This window comes from Lontra canadensis, unplaced genomic scaffold (genome assembly GCF_010015895.1).
Source record: "Lontra canadensis isolate GAN:19392208 unplaced genomic scaffold, GSC_riverotter_1.0 scaffold207, whole genome shotgun sequence".
Classification (NCBI taxonomy): domain Eukaryota; kingdom Metazoa; phylum Chordata; class Mammalia; order Carnivora; family Mustelidae; genus Lontra; species Lontra canadensis.
Window position 1 is genome coordinate 432,005 of NW_022631201.1, and position 18,410 is coordinate 450,414.

At 36.8% G+C, this 18,410-nt stretch overlaps 1 protein-coding gene across 7 annotated transcripts in view; it reads right to left on the reverse strand.

Moving 5' to 3' along the window:
• The window catches only part of ARHGEF9 (Cdc42 guanine nucleotide exchange factor 9), a 180,060-nt gene that overhangs the window by 78,956 nt on the left and 82,694 nt on the right, over positions 1-18,410 (reverse strand). For 6 of the 7 annotated variants that reach the window (XM_032848746.1, XM_032848750.1, XM_032848749.1 and 3 more), the window contains one exon: positions 3,141-3,332. The exons of the other annotated variant lie outside the window; for it this stretch is intronic. In XM_032848746.1, the coding sequence (XP_032704637.1) occupies positions 3,141-3,332 (192 nt within the window). The remainder of the gene's footprint in view (positions 1-3,140; positions 3,333-18,410) is intronic. 7 annotated transcript variants of the gene reach the window in all.

Consider the following 18,410-nt stretch of genomic DNA (forward strand, 5'->3'; position numbering starts at 1 on the left):
ACCTGGTCCCAAGAATTTTCCCTTAAGTCCCTTTGTTCTGTTTGAGTGCTGTTATCAGTCCCTTTCCATCTCGCAGCCACTGGCCTCCAAGCTATAGCTGGTCCCCAAATGCATGAACACTTTCACATTGGGGTATTACTTTCCAATGGCTCACTTCTGGTGGCTCCCTTACCCTTCTGTTTATTCTCTGATATCTGTCTGTGCAATTCCAACTCTGTTCTTTGTACCTTTCAACTGATGAGCCTCTGCCCCCATACAGATCCAGAAGTGTGTAATCTTACATCTCAGGCTGATTTCATGAGTGTTCAGAGAGCTCTGGTAGATATCGAGCTCAATCTAGGGGACCAACTGAAATAGGGTCCCTTACTCCTCTGCCATCTTGCCCCTTTGAACCCTTGTATTTAATTTTAACTTCCAACAGTATTTACTGAGCATGTACCATGTGCCAGGAACTGTGCTAGGTTCCTCTACAGAGGGAGAGACAGTGTGTTCTGGAGGATTCAGAGAAGAGCAGACTGTGGCTTCTCTCTGAGCCGGAGATCTTGATGCAGATAGTTTACTTTGCAAAGACCCTCTCTGTGCTAGGTATTGGGGAAATATCAGTAAATTAACAGGTAAAATCTCCTGCCCTTCATGGAATTTATACTCTATAGGAGAGAAGAGCAATAAAGAAAACATGTAAGCAAAACATACAATATGTCAGAGAGCAATATGTAAAATAGAGCAAAATAAAGCAGGAAAGAGGGAGAGACAGTGCAATTACAATTTGAAATAGAAAGTTCAAGGAAGATCTCAAGGAGAAGGTGATATCTGAATAAAGACTTGAAGGAGTTGAATGTGGGAGCCATGAAGATATCCGGAGCAGGAGTACTCTAGGCAGAAAGAAAAGCCAGTCCAAAATCTGTTGCAAGGGGCATGCCAGACATTTCTTTTTAGGAACAGCAAGAGACCAGAGTGTCTGGAGTAGGGACCAAATATGGGAAAGGTGAAGGAAATGAAGTCATAGAGGTAAGAATATGTTGATCACACAGGATTTTGTAAGTAATAGTAAGAACCTGACTTTTACTCAAGGAGAGATTGTCAGCCATCATATGGTTTTGAGCAGAGGAGTGATATGACCCAACTTAGATCTTGATAGCATCCCTTAGCTGTCAGGTAAAGAACAGACAGACCCTATGCCATTACAAGACAGCTAGCATTTTATAGCAGTGCTCCTCAAACTTTAATATATAATGTAAGTCAAATAGGAACCTTGTTAAAATGCAGAATTTTACTTAATAGGTCTGGAGTGGAGCTAAAGATTCTGTATTTCTAACAAGCCCCCAGGTGATTCAGATATCAGTCTAGAGCAGAACACTTTGAGGATAAGAGATATGTCCAAGGCTAGTGTGGAGCAGAACTCTATTATATGTTTGCTGAGGGAATGACATATCAGTGGTTTGGTTCCCAATGCCACATAGCACATTTCAGAGGGTAATTTTCAGCTATTTGTATGAAGGTAAGGAAGAGGAAAAGATAAAAGAGAGACATGGATGTTTGGGTGAATAGATGAAAAGGAAAGGAAAAGAAAACTAGCTTTTTACAAATGACTATAATATTATGTTTACTTAGTTTATCAAGAACTTAAGGCTTTGGTGTAGTTAAGCCCACTGGACAAATCAGAAAAATCAAAAGTCAGAGGAGTTAAGGGGCAACTTCAAGGCTACCGAGTTCCTAAGTGACTAAGTCAGGATGTGAAAGTGTCCCCACAGCTGTTGTTATTTCTACTCTACTGCTTCATAGAGGGGTAAGTGGAAATAACCATCAACCTCCCTGGAAGGGAGGAAAAAAATGAGTTGAGGTGAAGAAAATTAAGGCCCATAGTCCCTGGATTTGATCTTTCTAGATCTGCACTGTCCAATGTAGGTGCCATTTAGTCATGTGTCTATTTAAATTAAAACTAAATAAAATTTAAAATTCCATTTCTCAATCATACTAGCCATGTCTCAACCACTCAATTGCCATAGAAGGCTGGCTTGTCAGTACTACATTGAAGAATGCTGAAGTATTTTATCACCATAGGAAGTTCTATTGGGTAACAATATTCTAAAGAAACAAGAACTTTTAAAAGTGTTAAACCTGTATTATTGATTCCAGAGCAGGTCCTGACCTCACTCAATAGCACTTAGGGGACAGATATTAGGACCTGACCCCTCATCTGGAAAGAAGGGATAAACATATTCAAAGCAGAGTTTTCCCTGGGTCAAGCAGAATATTGTGTGTGTGTGTGTGTGTGTGTGTGTGTGAAAGAGAGAGAGAGAGAGAGATTTTTTTAAAACATTCTTTCCTCCATTTCCCATTGGTATTCCCAAACTGTTCAGTAACATGCCCTTTGAAAATGTCAGCTTGTCTCATGAGCTCAAGAGAGGATGAGAAAAAGGGCTCTCATTCTTACTCAGGTTTGAGAGATGGAAGGGATAGAGTCAGGGAATGTGGAGCCACATCTGGGGAGCAAAGTGGCATGTTGAAGGAGCTGGGATTTATCTACTCCATCCTTATCTCCTCCAGATTCCTCCCCCTAAGCACTATTCAAGTGTTCTTCAAGTGAAGGAAGAGGACCAATAGCATCAATTTCAATAGGAATGCCTGTTAGACATAGAGATGACTTGGTTTACCCCAGACAGATTTCACAACTTTGGGGAGGCAGAGGAGGCTGGAATTGGCATGTTCAACAAGGCACTCCAGGGACTGTTGTGCACATTTAGGTTTGTGAACCACTGAGTTGGAGGGAGATGTGTCTGTGCTTTAATGAATGAAGTCAGGCTTTTATGTGGTGTGGCAACAACCAAATCAGAAGCTAAAAGCATAGAAGTAGAGATTGAGGGAAGGGAAGATGGGGTGAGGGAAGCAGGGAGACATAGGGAAAGAAAGAATATGAAAATGAAAGATGAAACTTAGAGAAAGAGAAACTGATACTGGGACTGAGAAGCTCCAAGGGAGCTATTTCACCCATTGAGCAGAATATAGGAGGCCAATCCAGCTGCTCTTTTCAATATCTTGGGACTGTCACAGGAAAGCTCAGCAGAGTTGTTGGTTCTTCATGAAAATGTCCTCTACCCCACCCTGGGTGCCCCCACATACACTATCATAGCTGGGCCTACCTCACAAATGTCCTTGAGGTGCTTGATATAATGACGTTCGGTGCTCATGATCTCATTGATGACATTGGCTCGCATCTGGTCCCGGTTCTGTAGTGGCCGGCCCAGACAGAGGCAGTCTGAGTTGGGGTCCAGGTGCCCATTCTGCACATCACTGGGCCCTTCCTCCACCCCATCCTCCTGGTTCACCCAGAGCTGTGGAAGCAGGCAAAAGAATAATAATAGTTTCCTTCTTTGAAAAGTTTCTAGCCAGGCTAAAAAAAAGGATAAACTAAATTCTTCAAGTATTCAGAGAACACTCAACCAGAGGCCCCTGGTTTGACTCTATGTGGCTTGCTGGCTTTATGCATGATTTTAATCCTCTCTAGGCCTCTGATGACCTATCTGTGAAATGAAGGATGCAGAATGATACAACTAAATCATCTCCGAGAGGTTTCTTATCTAAGATTTCAGAGGAGAAAAGAGTTACATCAAACAGAACCCATTTTTTTTATTTGAGAGAGAGAGAGAGTACACAGGAGAGGGAGAAACATACTTCCTGCCAAGAAGGGAGATGATGTGGGGCTCAATCCCAGGGCCCTGAGATCATGACCTGAGCCAAAGGCAAATGCTTAACTGACTGAGCCACCCAGGTGCCCCAAACAGAACTCATTTGTGCTTGAGCATATCTAAGTAGCACAGCTGGATTGAAAAAAAAAACAACAACAGATGAAGCTATATATCTCAGGCATATGCCACAACTTGATCAAACATAATACCGATGAGCATGGAGACCAAAGTTGGATACTGGACTGAGCATCTTGAAAATGGGACCTTCAGTGTGAATTTACACCAAAAGATGTACAAATAATAATTAAAATTTGACTGTAAAATGCCTTAGGTATGTAAAGATCTCTACATCTTCAATGTTGGAGTGGACATGACAGAATGTCCCCAAACCACATAACAGCAACTGTTGATTGAGCACTTACTATACAGCAATCACTATGTAAAGAGTTTTCAATGAACTATATTACTCAGTCATGCTAGCATATACCATTATTATCTCTATTTCACAGAAGAGGAGACTGGGGCTCAGAAAAGTTAAGGAATATCTCCCAAGTCACACAGTTAGGAAAGCAGAAAAGCTGGGATAGGGATGAGGTGGTCTGACTTCAAAGCCTGTGCTCTTAATGACAGTACTAGCATCTTTGCACCTCTGGTTTTATGGAAAACAGGAAAGAGTAGGTAAGGGCTTGGGCTAAGATGATTCGGAATCATCAGAAATAGATACAGCTGGTAAATGTTGAAACTATACATCCCAAAACATGAAGGGAAAGGGATGCAGGAAAACCTCTTTTGGGGAGGCTGTGTGAGATGTTTCTGGATCTGGGATGACAGCTTAAATCAGGGAGATAGCTTATCTCCCTAGTCCTAGGAAAGAAGAAGGCCAGGGGGTCAGGGAAAAGGGAAGGGTGGAACGTTAGTAGGAGTGGTAAAATCTGCCAGGGTACTTAGACAAAGAGCTTGTCAGTTGTCTCAACAGCTTTAATCAACAGTCCATCTTTCCCTTCCATACCCCTTTCCCCTGCACAAACTTTCTCTACTTTCCTGCTTCCAAAACCTGAGATCAAGCAATTTAGATGCATCACTATTTCTGCCACCAGAAAGGCCTGTTGGTGAGAGGCCTTAGAAGGACAGAAGCTTTGGGATGGAGCTAGAGGAACATTAGTTATTTCTAAACTCTGTGTATTCTCCCCTCTCTTTTTGCCTCATAGAGAATGGGGGTTGGTTACCACCCAGCAAACCTAGAAATATCACCAGCATATAGTCTATGTATTTGTCATAGGCCATAGCAAGTAAAGAACACTTCATTTTAATGCACTTTGCATACACAGCCAAATGTGCAAAAATGTATCTCCATTCAGAAACTTTCCTCCTTTACAAATGTTCTTTTGGAAATCTCTCCATCTTTCAAAGGTCAACTTTGTGTCTTCAATATGCTAACAGCTGCCCTATAATACAATCAATAGGCAATGATGAAGGATGATTAGTCAAGGAACAGATCTGTTCAAAAAGTGATTCTAAAGCACTGAAGCAAGCACATCATATACATGTCATCTATGTGAAACAATAAAAGCCTCATCCTATAATAATTCATTAGGTTTTCCCAGCTTTTCACAATGTAAGCTAAGCTCTGTTATAAAAAGGGTACCATAGGCAGGCTTCTAAGAGATTTAAAATGAAACATACATTTTCTTCTCAGGAGTTTAAGACAAGTCAGTTCAAAATACTGGCTTTTGGGTGGCTGGAATGAGATGACTCTCTGGAACAGTTCCAGTGGGAAGGAACACAGGATATCTGTGGGAGTGGGATTCAGACAAGCAAATGTCTAGAGACTGGCAAGTTGGAAGACTTTCCTGGAAGTCTTCTCAGAGTACTTGAAGACTATTTTCTTTAACCTTTACTGAACGCTAAGCAAAGTTGGGTTAATGCAATGCAATTTAACAAAAGTCTATTTTGGACCTATTCTTTTCCTCACCACTAACTACAAGACACAAGGATGAGCAAGATTCCTAATTCCTCCCCATCCCTCCTGCCTCAGAAGTTCCAGGGAGTGCTTTCCAAATCAGAGAATATCACTGGTCTTCATCTCTTCCTATTCCATTTCCACTGTCATGGTCCCCTCTCCCTAGATGATTTCCCTGGGTTATCTCCCAGTTCCAATTCCTCCCATTTGTCATTATCAGAACAATTTCCTTAACTATTAAATTGATTGGCTAGTCTCAGCCTCCAAAATCCTCAATAGTTCCCCATTACCAAGTCCAAATCTCTCACCCTAGAATTCAAACATTACCATAATTTGGCTTCAATTTTCATTTCCATCCTTAGCTTCTACTATGTCCTCCAGGAAGACTGAGTTTCTCCCAAACTGGTCTACTTTCTGTCTACAAATATTCCCAACCATGGTCTTTAATCCCATACTTGACCATGTAAATAACAGAATACAGAGGCTTTCAACCATTTCAGCAACAATGAACCAACATATCAACTCCCTGATAAGAAACTTAAGCCCATAGAGGAGAAATAATGTCAGGGAATTACCAACTTACCCAGATCCCCATTTTAATATGCTTTTTTATTTTGTATATATCTTCCTTTTTTCCCTTTTTTTTAAATTACACAATAGATACAGGAATACATTTGCTTTGTAAAAAGTTAAAATAAAGAAAAAGAAGAAAACTCAAAATATTAAAATCAGGAATAAAAGACTAAATATTACTGCCAAGCTAAAAGAAAATTTAAAAAAATGATTCAAAGGAACACTATGAACAACTGTATGCCAAAAATTAGATAACCTGATGAAATAAATTCCTAGAATGATAAAACTACAGAGTATGACTGAAGAGGAAATAGAAAATCTGAATAGACCTATGACAAGTAAAGAGTAATTAAAAACTTCTTGGGGCACATGGGTAGCTCAGTTGGTTAAGATTCTGCCTTCAGCTCAGATCATGATCAAGCCCCATATCAGGCTCCCTGCTCAGCAAGGAGCCTGCTTCTCTCTCTCCCACTACTCCTGCTTGTGTGCTCTCTCCCTCTCTCTTTCTCACTGTCAAATAAATAAATAAAATATTGAAAAAAATTTCTTACATGGGAAAAAGAAAAACAAAACAAAACAAAACAACAACAACAACAAAAGGACCAGATTGGCATCACTAGTGAAGTCTACCAAACATTTAAAGAATAATTAACATCAATCTTTCACAAACTTTCAAAAAATAGAAATGCAGAAATTCCCAACAAAATATTTGCAAATCAAATCCAGTAACATATATATTAAAAAAAATCCACATTACCAGATGGAATTCATACCAGGAATGCAAGGTTGATTCAACACATGAAAATCAGTCAATGTAATACACCATATTAATGGAATAAAGGTTTAAAAAATACATAAATATCTCAATAGACACAGAAAAAACACTTAGAGAAATCCAACACCTTTTCATGATAAAAAAGAAAACATTCAACAAATTTGGAATAAGAAGGAGCTTTCTCAAACAACTGATAGAAATTTATGGAATACCCATAATTAATGTACTTAATGATGAAAGGCTGAATGCTTTCATCCTACAATCAAGAACAGACATCACTTCCATGCAACATGTATACTGAGGGCTAGAGCAATTGGAGAAAAAAACCATTCAGATTAGAAAGAAAAATTAAAACTATTCACATATGACATAATTTTAATATATATATTTATATAAATTTTTATATATAATCATATATATATATATATTTAATCCTAAGGAATCCACACACACACAAATCCTGTTATAACTAATAAATGAAGTCAGCAATGTTGCAGGATATAAGATCAACATACAAAGTCAACTGTTTTTCTGAAAATAAAATTAAGAAAACAATCCCATTTAAGTAGCATCAGAAAGAACAAAATCCTCAGGAATACATTTTACAAAAGAAGTATAAGACATGCACAATGAACACTGCAAAACATTGCCGAAAGAAAGTAAAGACCTAACTGAATAAAAAGATATCTCATGTTCATGGATTGGAAAATTAAATATTGTTAAGATGGTAATAAATTGATTCAGATTCAACACAATCCCTATCAAAACTCTCAGCTTGTTTCTTGGCAGAAATTGATAAGCTGATTCTAAATTTCATACAGAAATTCAAAGGACCAGAATAACCAAAATGATTTTGAAAAAGAACAAAGTTGGAGGACTCACACTTCTGATGCCAAAGCTTACTATAACCAAGTGAGTGTAGTACTGGCACAATAACAGATTTAAAGATCAATGAAATAGATGAGAGTACAGAAATATACCCAACATTTGTGCTAAACTGATATTTTTCAAAGATGTCAAGACAATTCAAAGGGGTAGCATATAGTCTTTCCAACAAACGGTGAGGGGGCAACTGGATATCCAAATGAAAAGAATAAACTTGGACTCACACCTCACACTACATATGAAAATTAACTTAAAATGGATTAAAGACCTAAATGTAAAAGCTAAAATGATAAAGTATGTCAAAGAAAACACAGAAGGAAGTTTTTGTGACCTTGGATTAGGCAATGGTTTCTTGCATATGACACCTAAAACAAAAACAACCAAAGGAAAAGATTTAGACTTTATTAAAATTTAAAAAATTTTGCTTTGCAAATGATAGCATCAAGAAAGTGAAACAAAGCACAGAATGGAAGAAAATATTTGCATATACTATCTGATAAGGATCTAGTATCCAGAATATATAGAACTCAACAATAAAAAGGAAAATAGCCCATTTAAAAATGGGCATAGTATCTGAACATTTTTCCAAAGAAGATACATAAATGGCCAACAAACACATGTAAAGATGTTCAACACCACTAGCTATCTGGGGAATATAAATCAAAACCACAATGAGGTATCATTTTCAGACTGGTTATAACAAAAAACGGGCAACAACATGTGTTGAGGAAGATATGAAGAAATTGGAACCCTCATACACTGCTGGTAGGAATGTAAATTGGTACAACTACTGTAGAAATCATTTTGGCAGTTTCTCAAAAATTTAAATGTATTGTTACCATATAATATCACTCAGCAGTTCTGCTCCTAGGTATATAGTCAAGGCAACTGAAAATATATGTTCACACAAAAATTGGTATACAAATGTTCATAGCAGCATTACTCACAATAGCCAAAATGGGAAAACAATCCAAAAGTTCAACTGATATATTGATAAATCAAAATATGGTATGTATGTGAACACACCCACACACATACAAATATACACAAACACAAAATAGAATACTATTTAGCAATACAAAGGAATAAAATACAATACAGATGAAACTCAGAAACAGCATGCTAAGTAAATGAAGCCAGACAAACAAATAACCATATATTATACACCATTTATATAAAATGTCCAGAATAGACAAATCCATAAAGACAGAAAGCATATTAGTAGTTTCCAGGGGCTAGAGGGAGGGGAAAATGGGGAGTTAGTGCTAATGGTTGCAGGGTTATTTTGGGGGAGTGAAGAAAATGTTCTGGAATAGTCAGTGGTGGTTGTTGCACAATGAATATATGATTGTTGAACAACACAGTTGTTAGGGGTGCCAACTCCCCACACAGTTGAAAATCTGTGTATATCTTTTGACTCTAAAAATTTAACTATTAATAGCCTACTGTTGACCAGAGTCCTTACCAATAACATAAAAAGTTGATTAACACATAGTTTATATGTTGTATGTATTATATACAGTATTCTTACAATTATGTAAGCTAGAGAAAAATATTATTAAGAAAATCATAAAGAAAATACATTTACAGGACTATACTGTATTTATCCAAAAAAAAACTATGTATTAAGTAGACCTATCCTATTTAAACCCATGTTTTTCAAGGGTCAACTACACTAAAACCCACTTTAAAATGGTAAGTTTGAGTAATACCCAACTTTTTCATCAACTTGGGTGGGACTAGAGGAGATTATGCTAAGTGAAATAAGTCAAACAGAAAGTCAATTATCATATGGTTTCACTTATTATGGAACATAAGGAATAGTGTGGAGGACATTAGTAGGAGAAGGGAAAAATGAAGAGGGAGAAATCGGAAGGGGAGACAAACCATGAGAGACTATGGATGCCAGGAAACAAAATGAGGGTTTTAGAAGGGAGGGAGGAGGGGGATGTGTAAGCCTGGTGATGGGTATTAAGAAGGGCAAGGGATTGCATGGAGCACTGGGTGTTATACGCAAACAATGAATCATGGAACACTACATCAAAAACTAATGATGTACTGTATGGTGACTAAGATAACACTATAAAAATAAATAAAAATAAAATGGTAAGCTTCTGGAATATATAATATATCTCTGTAAAAAATAAAAATATTAAAATAGTCTAGATAAGGTGAAAGTCCCCCTTTGGCTACTCCTCATCCTAGTTATTTTCCACCTTTTGTAAGGAAATCATGGTTATAAATTTGTATTATCCTGGCTGATGTTTCCCCATGCTTTTATATACCTATACACATACTCCAGTGAATTCATTGTTCCACATGTTAAACTCATGCTTATTCATCTCCTGATACACACTCTTCAACATATTTAGTAGCCTCTCACTGCAAATGGTTTAGTAGTTCTTAAAGGAGAGGTGCCATAACATCCAGTTCTCTCCGGCCCCAGCATGATGCCTTAGCACCTGTGAAAAGTGCAACAGGGGCTTAAGCAGTGTCACAGAAAGCCAGCCTAGCCCTGCCTCTAGCAGTGTGATGTTTCTGAGAAGAGAATGGGTAAACAATACTGTCTAGATGTTACCTCAATATTTTCAAAGGTCAAGTCTAGTCAGCCAGAGAGGAATAAAAAGTGATCCATCCTCTGAGAAAATAAAGGGTTACTGCCAGTAACATTAAACAACAGAATCTCAGAGTTGTTAGATTGGAGTTATAAAGAAAATGGTAGGTCTCCAAGTCCATACACTCTCATCCCCCTAATCAGCACATAAACCCCCTTGACAGCATCTGCTGCCAATCAATTACCTAGCCATTATGCTTGAACACAACCAGTGATGAAATTGCTATTTTCCAAGACAGCCCTTTCCTTTTTCAGGTAGCTCTAATTATGAGCAGAGCCCTCTAATGTGCCTCTGTTTTATGAAAGCACCAGCCAAAAAACTCAGCAACAGGGCAAAAGACAGACAAGAGAATGGGATCGGAGAAAATGAATTCTTCCTATAACACAGATCACTGAAACTCCCTTCTCTGCCACAACAGTTAATCAATGGCAAAGTGGCTGCAAAGTAGAGGTGGGGAACAGAAAGAAACCTGGTGTGCTATAGGCACAGCTCCCACTTCTTGCACACATATTCTCACCTCTGTCTTGGAGCGTCAGTCCCAGCTTCCAGGAGAATCAGATATGCTTAGAGATGCCTGACAATGCATACCAGGAAGCATTTTACATTCCTATCTGGCACAAAGCCAAACAGCATGACATGTATAATCAGGCACAAAAACCATTCTTTGCCCCTCAAGGGAAAAAGATTTATAACTGTCACTAATTACATGAAAGATCATTATAATAAAACTGCTAACAAATTGTTTTCCTTTTCCAGCTTAGACACAATGAGCAATGAGCTTCAACCATAGCAAAGAAAGTATGAAAGTTTTGGTTATACAACAGACCAAAAAAAAAAAAAAAAGACAGGAAAGGAAAGGAAAAGATAAAATACAAGACAGGACCTGTGTGGATGTCCTGTCTCAACATTCATGGTTACTTATTAACATGTTAGAATGGACCTAGCCCACTGAATTCCACTCCTCCCTAACAAAGACCAGTAACATCAGTGAGGTGGCTCTGGCTGATCACTCTAACACACCCTACTTATATATACCTCTATCCTTGTAACTTTCTAATGGCTGCCCTCCACCCTCCGTACAAGAAGACTGCTTCTCCTACTGTTTCCTACCATTCTTCTATTGTTCTTGGCTTCTCTGAAAGCCTAGCTCAAGAACAGTGTCTTCCCATTTCAAAACAGCCCTGCAAGGCAGACAAATATACCTTTATTAATCCTACATTCTATATGAGAAATCTAAGGCCAGACAGGATGATAGATGGCTCACAGTAAATAAGAAGCAGTCAGGATTCAAGCAAGGTCTTGAAACTCCAGCCAAAATTAAGAGAGACTATGACGGAATTGAAGGATATGGACTTCAGAACCTGGGTTCAAATCCTGACTCTACAATTGTCTTGCTGAGTAATGCAGAATAAGTTACTTAATATTTCTGATCCTATTTCCTCAGCTATAAAATAGAGATTATTGTGAAGATGAAATAGAGTAATTGTGAAGGTGATTATTGTGAAGATGAAATAGAGTAATACATATGAAACTTCATAGGATTATTGTGAAGATGAAATAGAGTAATACTTCATAGGATTATTGTGAAGATGAAATAGAGTAATACATATGAAACCCTTAGAATATTCCTCAGCACAGAGTTAAATATTAACTGTTATAATTATTATTATTATCCTGTAAGTTGACACCATCTTCCCTAGAACCACAAGGAAACATGGCATCTGGGAAAAACTGTTCTCTCTAGCCAGGAAAGGGACTTAGGAGGCACTTTTGTAATAACCTTCATAATTTCCACAAATCTCTCACATTCCAAATGTCATTTCCTTGAGAGGCAGATTTTTTTTTAAGATTTTATGTGTTCATGTGAGAGAGAGAGAAAAAGAGACAGAGGCAGAGATAGCACAAGCAGGGAGAGAGGGAGATGGAGAGTGAGAAGCAGACACCCTGCTGAGCTGAGAGCTCAACATGGGGCTTGATCCCAGAACCTGGAGATCATGGTCTGAGCTGAAGGTAGATGCTTAATCATCTGAGCCACCTAGATGCCCCAACAGGGAGATTCTAAACAGCTGTCACTAAGGGAGACTTAGTCTGAATAGGAGAAGTTGATATCCTTTGCCTATGACAGGGCTTACCCTAAAGTGAGAGCTCAAGCTAGAATGGGGGTGGGCACAGTGAAACACTTCATAGATGACATAATTCTTCCTAGTCAACAAAAGTAGATGCCATTGGCAAAGTTGGAAGCTGCCAAATCAATATATAAAAGTCAACAGGTTTCTTTAAATCAGCAGATATTGTCTAGGGAAAAATATGATTTTTCAATGATATTTATAATTATAAAACAATATATAACTCCTAAAAGTAAGCCTAAGAAAGTATGCATAAGCCTTTGGAAAGAAAATAAATAAGCTTTTTTGAGAGACATTAAAATTGAAATAGAGAGCAAAACCATGCTTTTAGTTAGCCTCAATATTGCAAAAATGTCAATTCTCTTTAACTTGATCTAGTGACTAAATTTTTTCAACCCAAAATCTTAGTAGAGATTTTAGAACACTTAATATATTCATTATAAACTATATATAAATAAGTCAAAAAAGAAAAACAAGAATAGCCAAGATATGCCTGAAGAAAAAATTAAGGTGGAATGACTTACAAAGATATAATAAAACTATAGTAATGAAGATAAGCCAATGGAACCAACTAGATAGTACCAGAAATTCAAATATATGAGAATGTGATTCATGAAAGATTACTGCAAATTATTGAGAAAATAAGAATGTATATAATAAATGGAAGAAAATAAAAATCAGGTCCCTTTCTTATACCATATATAATAAATTCTCGAGGGATTATATTCTTAAATATAAAAACAGAGCTATAAAAAACTTTCCAAAACAACTTAGAAGAATTACTTTATAGTCTCAGAGAAAATTTCTTAAACAAGAAACAACAACAACAAAAAAATCACAAAGAAACTTTGACCACTTTAAGTGGGAACTTCTCTCTAAAAAGGTAGCATAAAGTGGAAGACAAGCTAGCCATTAGCTGGGAGGAGATGTTTGCATAAATGTTTAGTCTTCACAATGTATAAAGAAGGTCTTTAAAATGTATAAAGAAGGTCTTTAAAAATGAAAGAATGACCAACAACACATTAGGGAAAAAATGGGAAAAATTTGAGAAACACTGAAGGAATCATGAATGATTAATAATCATATGAAAATGGCTCAATCTGTTCAGATATATTAAAAGTGTAAAGTAATACCACAACAAGATATTTTACAGCCACCAGTTTGGCATACATTAAAAACATGACAATGGGGAGCCTAGGATGCTCATTCAGTTGAATGAATTGATTTTGGCTCAGGTCATGATCTCAGTGTCATGAGATTTGAGCCCCATGTCAAGGCTCTGTGGTCAGTGGGGAGTCTGCTTAAGATTCTCTCCCTCTCCCTCTGACTCTCCTCTTTTCTCTCTCTCCCTCAAATAAATGCATCTCAAAAATTTTGACAACAAAACTGTTCAAAATGTGTGGGGTAGGAGGAACTAGATGTCTCTTGTGGAAAGCTTGTTTAAAGAAACCATGGCTGAAAACTTTCCAAATCTGGGGAAAGAAATGGACACCAGGTACATGAAGCTCAAAGTTTCCTATCAGGTTCAATTCAAAGACTTCACTGAGAAACATTATAATAACAATATAAAAAATCATGGCTGCTTAGGTGGGCTCAGTTAGTTAAGCATCTGCCTTCAGCTCAGGCCATGATCTCAGGATCCTGGGATCAAGCCCCACATCTGGCTCCCTGCTGAGCCAGGAGTGTACTTCTCCCTCTCCCTCTGCCCCTCCCCCTGTTCATGCTTGCACTCTCTGTCTCAAATAAATAAACAAAATCTTTTAAAAAATGTCAAAAATCAAAGACAAAGAGAGAATCTTGAAAGTACCAAAGAAAAGGAGCTCATCACATACAAAAGAATCCCTATAAGGCTATCAGTGGATTTCTCAGCAGAAACCTTGCAGATCAGGAAAGTGGGATGGTTTATTCAAACTACTGAAAGAAAAATAGTGCCAACCAAAAATACTTTACCCAAAAAAGCCATCAAACAATTGAAAGAGAGATAAAGACATTCCCAGATAAGTAAAAGCTGAAGCTCACCACCACTAGAACTGTCTTACAAGGAATGCTAAAGGGAATTCTTCAAGCTGAAAAAAAGGATGCTGACTGGGAACACAAAATTGTATCAAAGTATAAAACTCACTGGTAAAAGTAAATATATAGTCAAACTAAGAATACTCTAATATTGTAACATGGTGGTATGTAAATCACTTAATTCTAGTATAAAGACTAAATGACAAACTATAAAAAATTATAGTTATGATATTTTGTTAATGGATACACAATATAAAAAGATGTAAGGAAGTATTGAATCACTATGTTGTACACCTGAACTAATATTAAGTAATTAATATTAATTAACTGTATGTTAATTAACTGGAATTTAAATAAAAACTTTTTAAAAAGGGAAAAAAATATAAGTAATGGCATCAAAAACATAAAACCTGTGGAGGGTAAAAGAATTGAGCTTTTGTATTTGGACAAACTTAAGTTGTTATTCTACTTAAGAAAGACTGTTAAAAACTCTTAAGGTGCTTTGTGTTAACCTCACGGTAACAATAGAACAGAAACCTATAGTAGCTACACAAAAGATAAAAAGGAATCAAAGCACACCAATATGGGAAATCATCAAATCACAAAAGAAGAGATCAAGAGAAGAAGAAAGAAAGAGTCGGTAAAACACCCAGAAAATAATCAACAAAATGACAATTGCAAATACTTATTTTTTTAAAGATTTTATTTATTCATTTGACAGACAGAGCTCACAAGTAGGCAGAGAAGCAGGCAGAGAGAGGGAGAGGAGGAAGCAGGGTCCCTGCTGAGCAGAGAGCCCCTTGTGGGGTTTGATCCCAGGAAACTGAGATCATGACCTGAGCTAAGGCAGAGGTTTTAACCCACTGAGCCACCCAGGTGCCCTTTTTTTTTTTTAAAGATTTTATTTATACAAGTACTTATTTACCAATAATTACTTTAAGTGGAAATTCATTAAAATCTCTAATCAAAAGACAGAGTGACTGGATAAAATATAAAACCCAACTATATGTTGCCTATGAGATTGACTTCACCTTTAAGGATATATTTAGGCTTCTTAAATTCTACATGAGTGAAATCGTTTTTTTTCTTCTTTCTCTGACTGACTTATTTCACTTAGCATTATATCCTCTAAGTCCTTTCATGTTGTTACAAATGGCAAGATTTCATTTTTTTATGGCTAATATTCCATTCTATATGCATATATTTTCTCTAACCATTCATCTAATCTAGATTGCTTCCATAGTTTGACTATTGTAAATAATATTGCAGTAAACACAGCAGTTCCCAAATCTTTACGAATTAGTGTTTTCATTTTCTTTTGGTAAATATGAAGTAGTGGGATTATTGGGTCGTATGGTAATTCCATTTTTTTTGGTTTTTTTAAAAACCTCAATACTGTTTTCACAATGACTGTGCTAATTTGCATTCCCCCCAACACTGTACAAAGGTTCCTTTCCACAGCCTTGTTGACACTTGTTATTTCTTGTATTGTTTATTTTAGCCGTTCTGAGAGGTGTAAATTGATATCACTTTGTGGTTTTATCTTACATTTCCCTGATGATTAGAGATGTAGAACATCTTCTCATGTATCTGTTGGCCATCATTATGTCTTCTTTGGAAAAATGTCTATTCAGGTATTTAAGAAACAGTACAAATGAACAAACAAAGAAGAGACAAACAAAAATAGACACTTGAACGCACAGAATCAACTGGTAATCATCAGAAAGGAAGTGGATGTGTTGTGTATGAAAGAGATAACAGAGATTAAAAATACACTTATCTTGTTTTTCTTTTTTTGGAGAGAGGAGAACATGTATGTGCATACACATATGTGTGAGAGAATGGGTAGGGGAGGGACAGAGGGAGAGACAGAATCTTAAGCTTGATCTCAGGACCACGAGTTCATGACCTGAGCCAAAATCAAGAGTTGGATGCTTAATCAAGTGGTGGACTGAGCCACCCAGGTGCCCTAAGAACACACTTAACTTGATAAACACTAATAAATATATGGAAATTTTGAATCATTATTTTGTATACCTGAAACTAATATAACACTGTATGATAATCATACGCAAATTTAAAAAGTAAAAGAAGAAAAGGATACATACAGGCTAAAAGTAAAGTAATGGAAAAAAGATATTCCATGAAAATGGAAACCAAAAGAGAAGAGGGGTAGCTATATCTGTATCAGAAAAAAAAAATGATGGAGCACCTGGGCGGCTCAGTGGGTTAAAGCCTCTGCCTTCAACTCAGGTCATGATCCCAGGGTCCTGGGATTGAGCCCAACATTGGGCTTTCTGCTCAGCAGGGAGCCTGCTTCCCCCTCTCTCTCTGCCTGCCTCTCTGCCTATGTGTGATCCCTGTCTGTCAAATCAATAAATGAAGTCTTTAAAAAAATGATTAGAAGTCAAAAACTATAATAAGAGACAAAGAAGGTAATAATACAATCATAGAGGGGTCAATATATCAAGAGGAATAACAATAGTGAATACACATGCACTCAACATTTGAACACTTAAATATATAAAGCAAATACTAACAGACCTGAAGGGAAAAACAGCAATATAGTAATAGTAGGGGACCTCAGTATTCCCACTTTCAACAATTTATAGATCATCCAATAGAATATTAATTCAGAAACATTAGACCTAAACATTAGACCTAAACCTAAATTAGACCTAAATTAGATTGGATGTATCTAATAGACATACACAGAAGATTCCATCAAACAGCAACAGAATACACATTCTCCTTAGGTACTCATAGAATACTTTCCAGGACAGACCATGTGTTGTTAGGCCATAAACAAGTCTTAACCAATTTAAGAAGATTGAAATCATTTCAAGTATCTTTTCTAACAACAAGGAAAATCAAAACAATAATGAGATATCACCTCATACATGTTCGAATAGCTAATCAAAAAGTCAAAAGGTAACAAGCATTAGGATGTGGAGAAAAGTGAACTCTTCTAAACTATGGGTAGGAATGTAAATTGGTACAGTCATTATGCAAAAACAGTTTGGAGATACCTCAAAAAATTAAAAGTAGAACTACTATATGATCTAGCAATTTCACTTTTGGGTACATATCCAAAGGATATAAAATCACTATTTAAAAGAGAATTCTATACTCCAATGTCAAATGTCAATGTCAAAGAAGTTCCTGCCTGTATTAGGACTTTTACAGTTTCATGTCTCACTTTAAGGTTTTTAAACCATTTTGAATTCATTTGTGTGTATGTGTAAGAAAGTGGTCCAGTTTTTTTCTTTTGCATGTTGCTGACCAGTTTTTCCAACACCAGTTGTTGAAGAGATTGTCTTTATCCCTATGGATATTTATTCCTACTTTGTCGAAGATTAATTGATGATACAGTTGTGTGTTCATTTCTGGGTTTTCTATTCCGTTCTCTTGATCTGTGTATCTATTTTTCTGTCAGTACCATATTGTTTTGATCAAGAGAGCTTTGTAATACAAATCGAAGTCTGGAATTGTGATACCTCCAGCTTTGTTTTTCTTTTCAATGTTGCTTTGGCTATTCAGAGTCTTTTGTTGTTCCATACAAGATTTTGGATTGTTAGGATACAAAAAAATCTCAAAAAAGTACTAGAAATTGAATCCAAAAGCATATGTATAAAAAAAAAATCCTGCCACGTTACTGAATTGCTGTATGAGTTCTAGTAGTTTGGGGGTGGGGTCTTTTGGGTTTTCCATATAAAGAATCATGTCATCTGCAAAGAGAGAGAGTTAATGTACAGAAATCAGTGGCTTTCTTATACA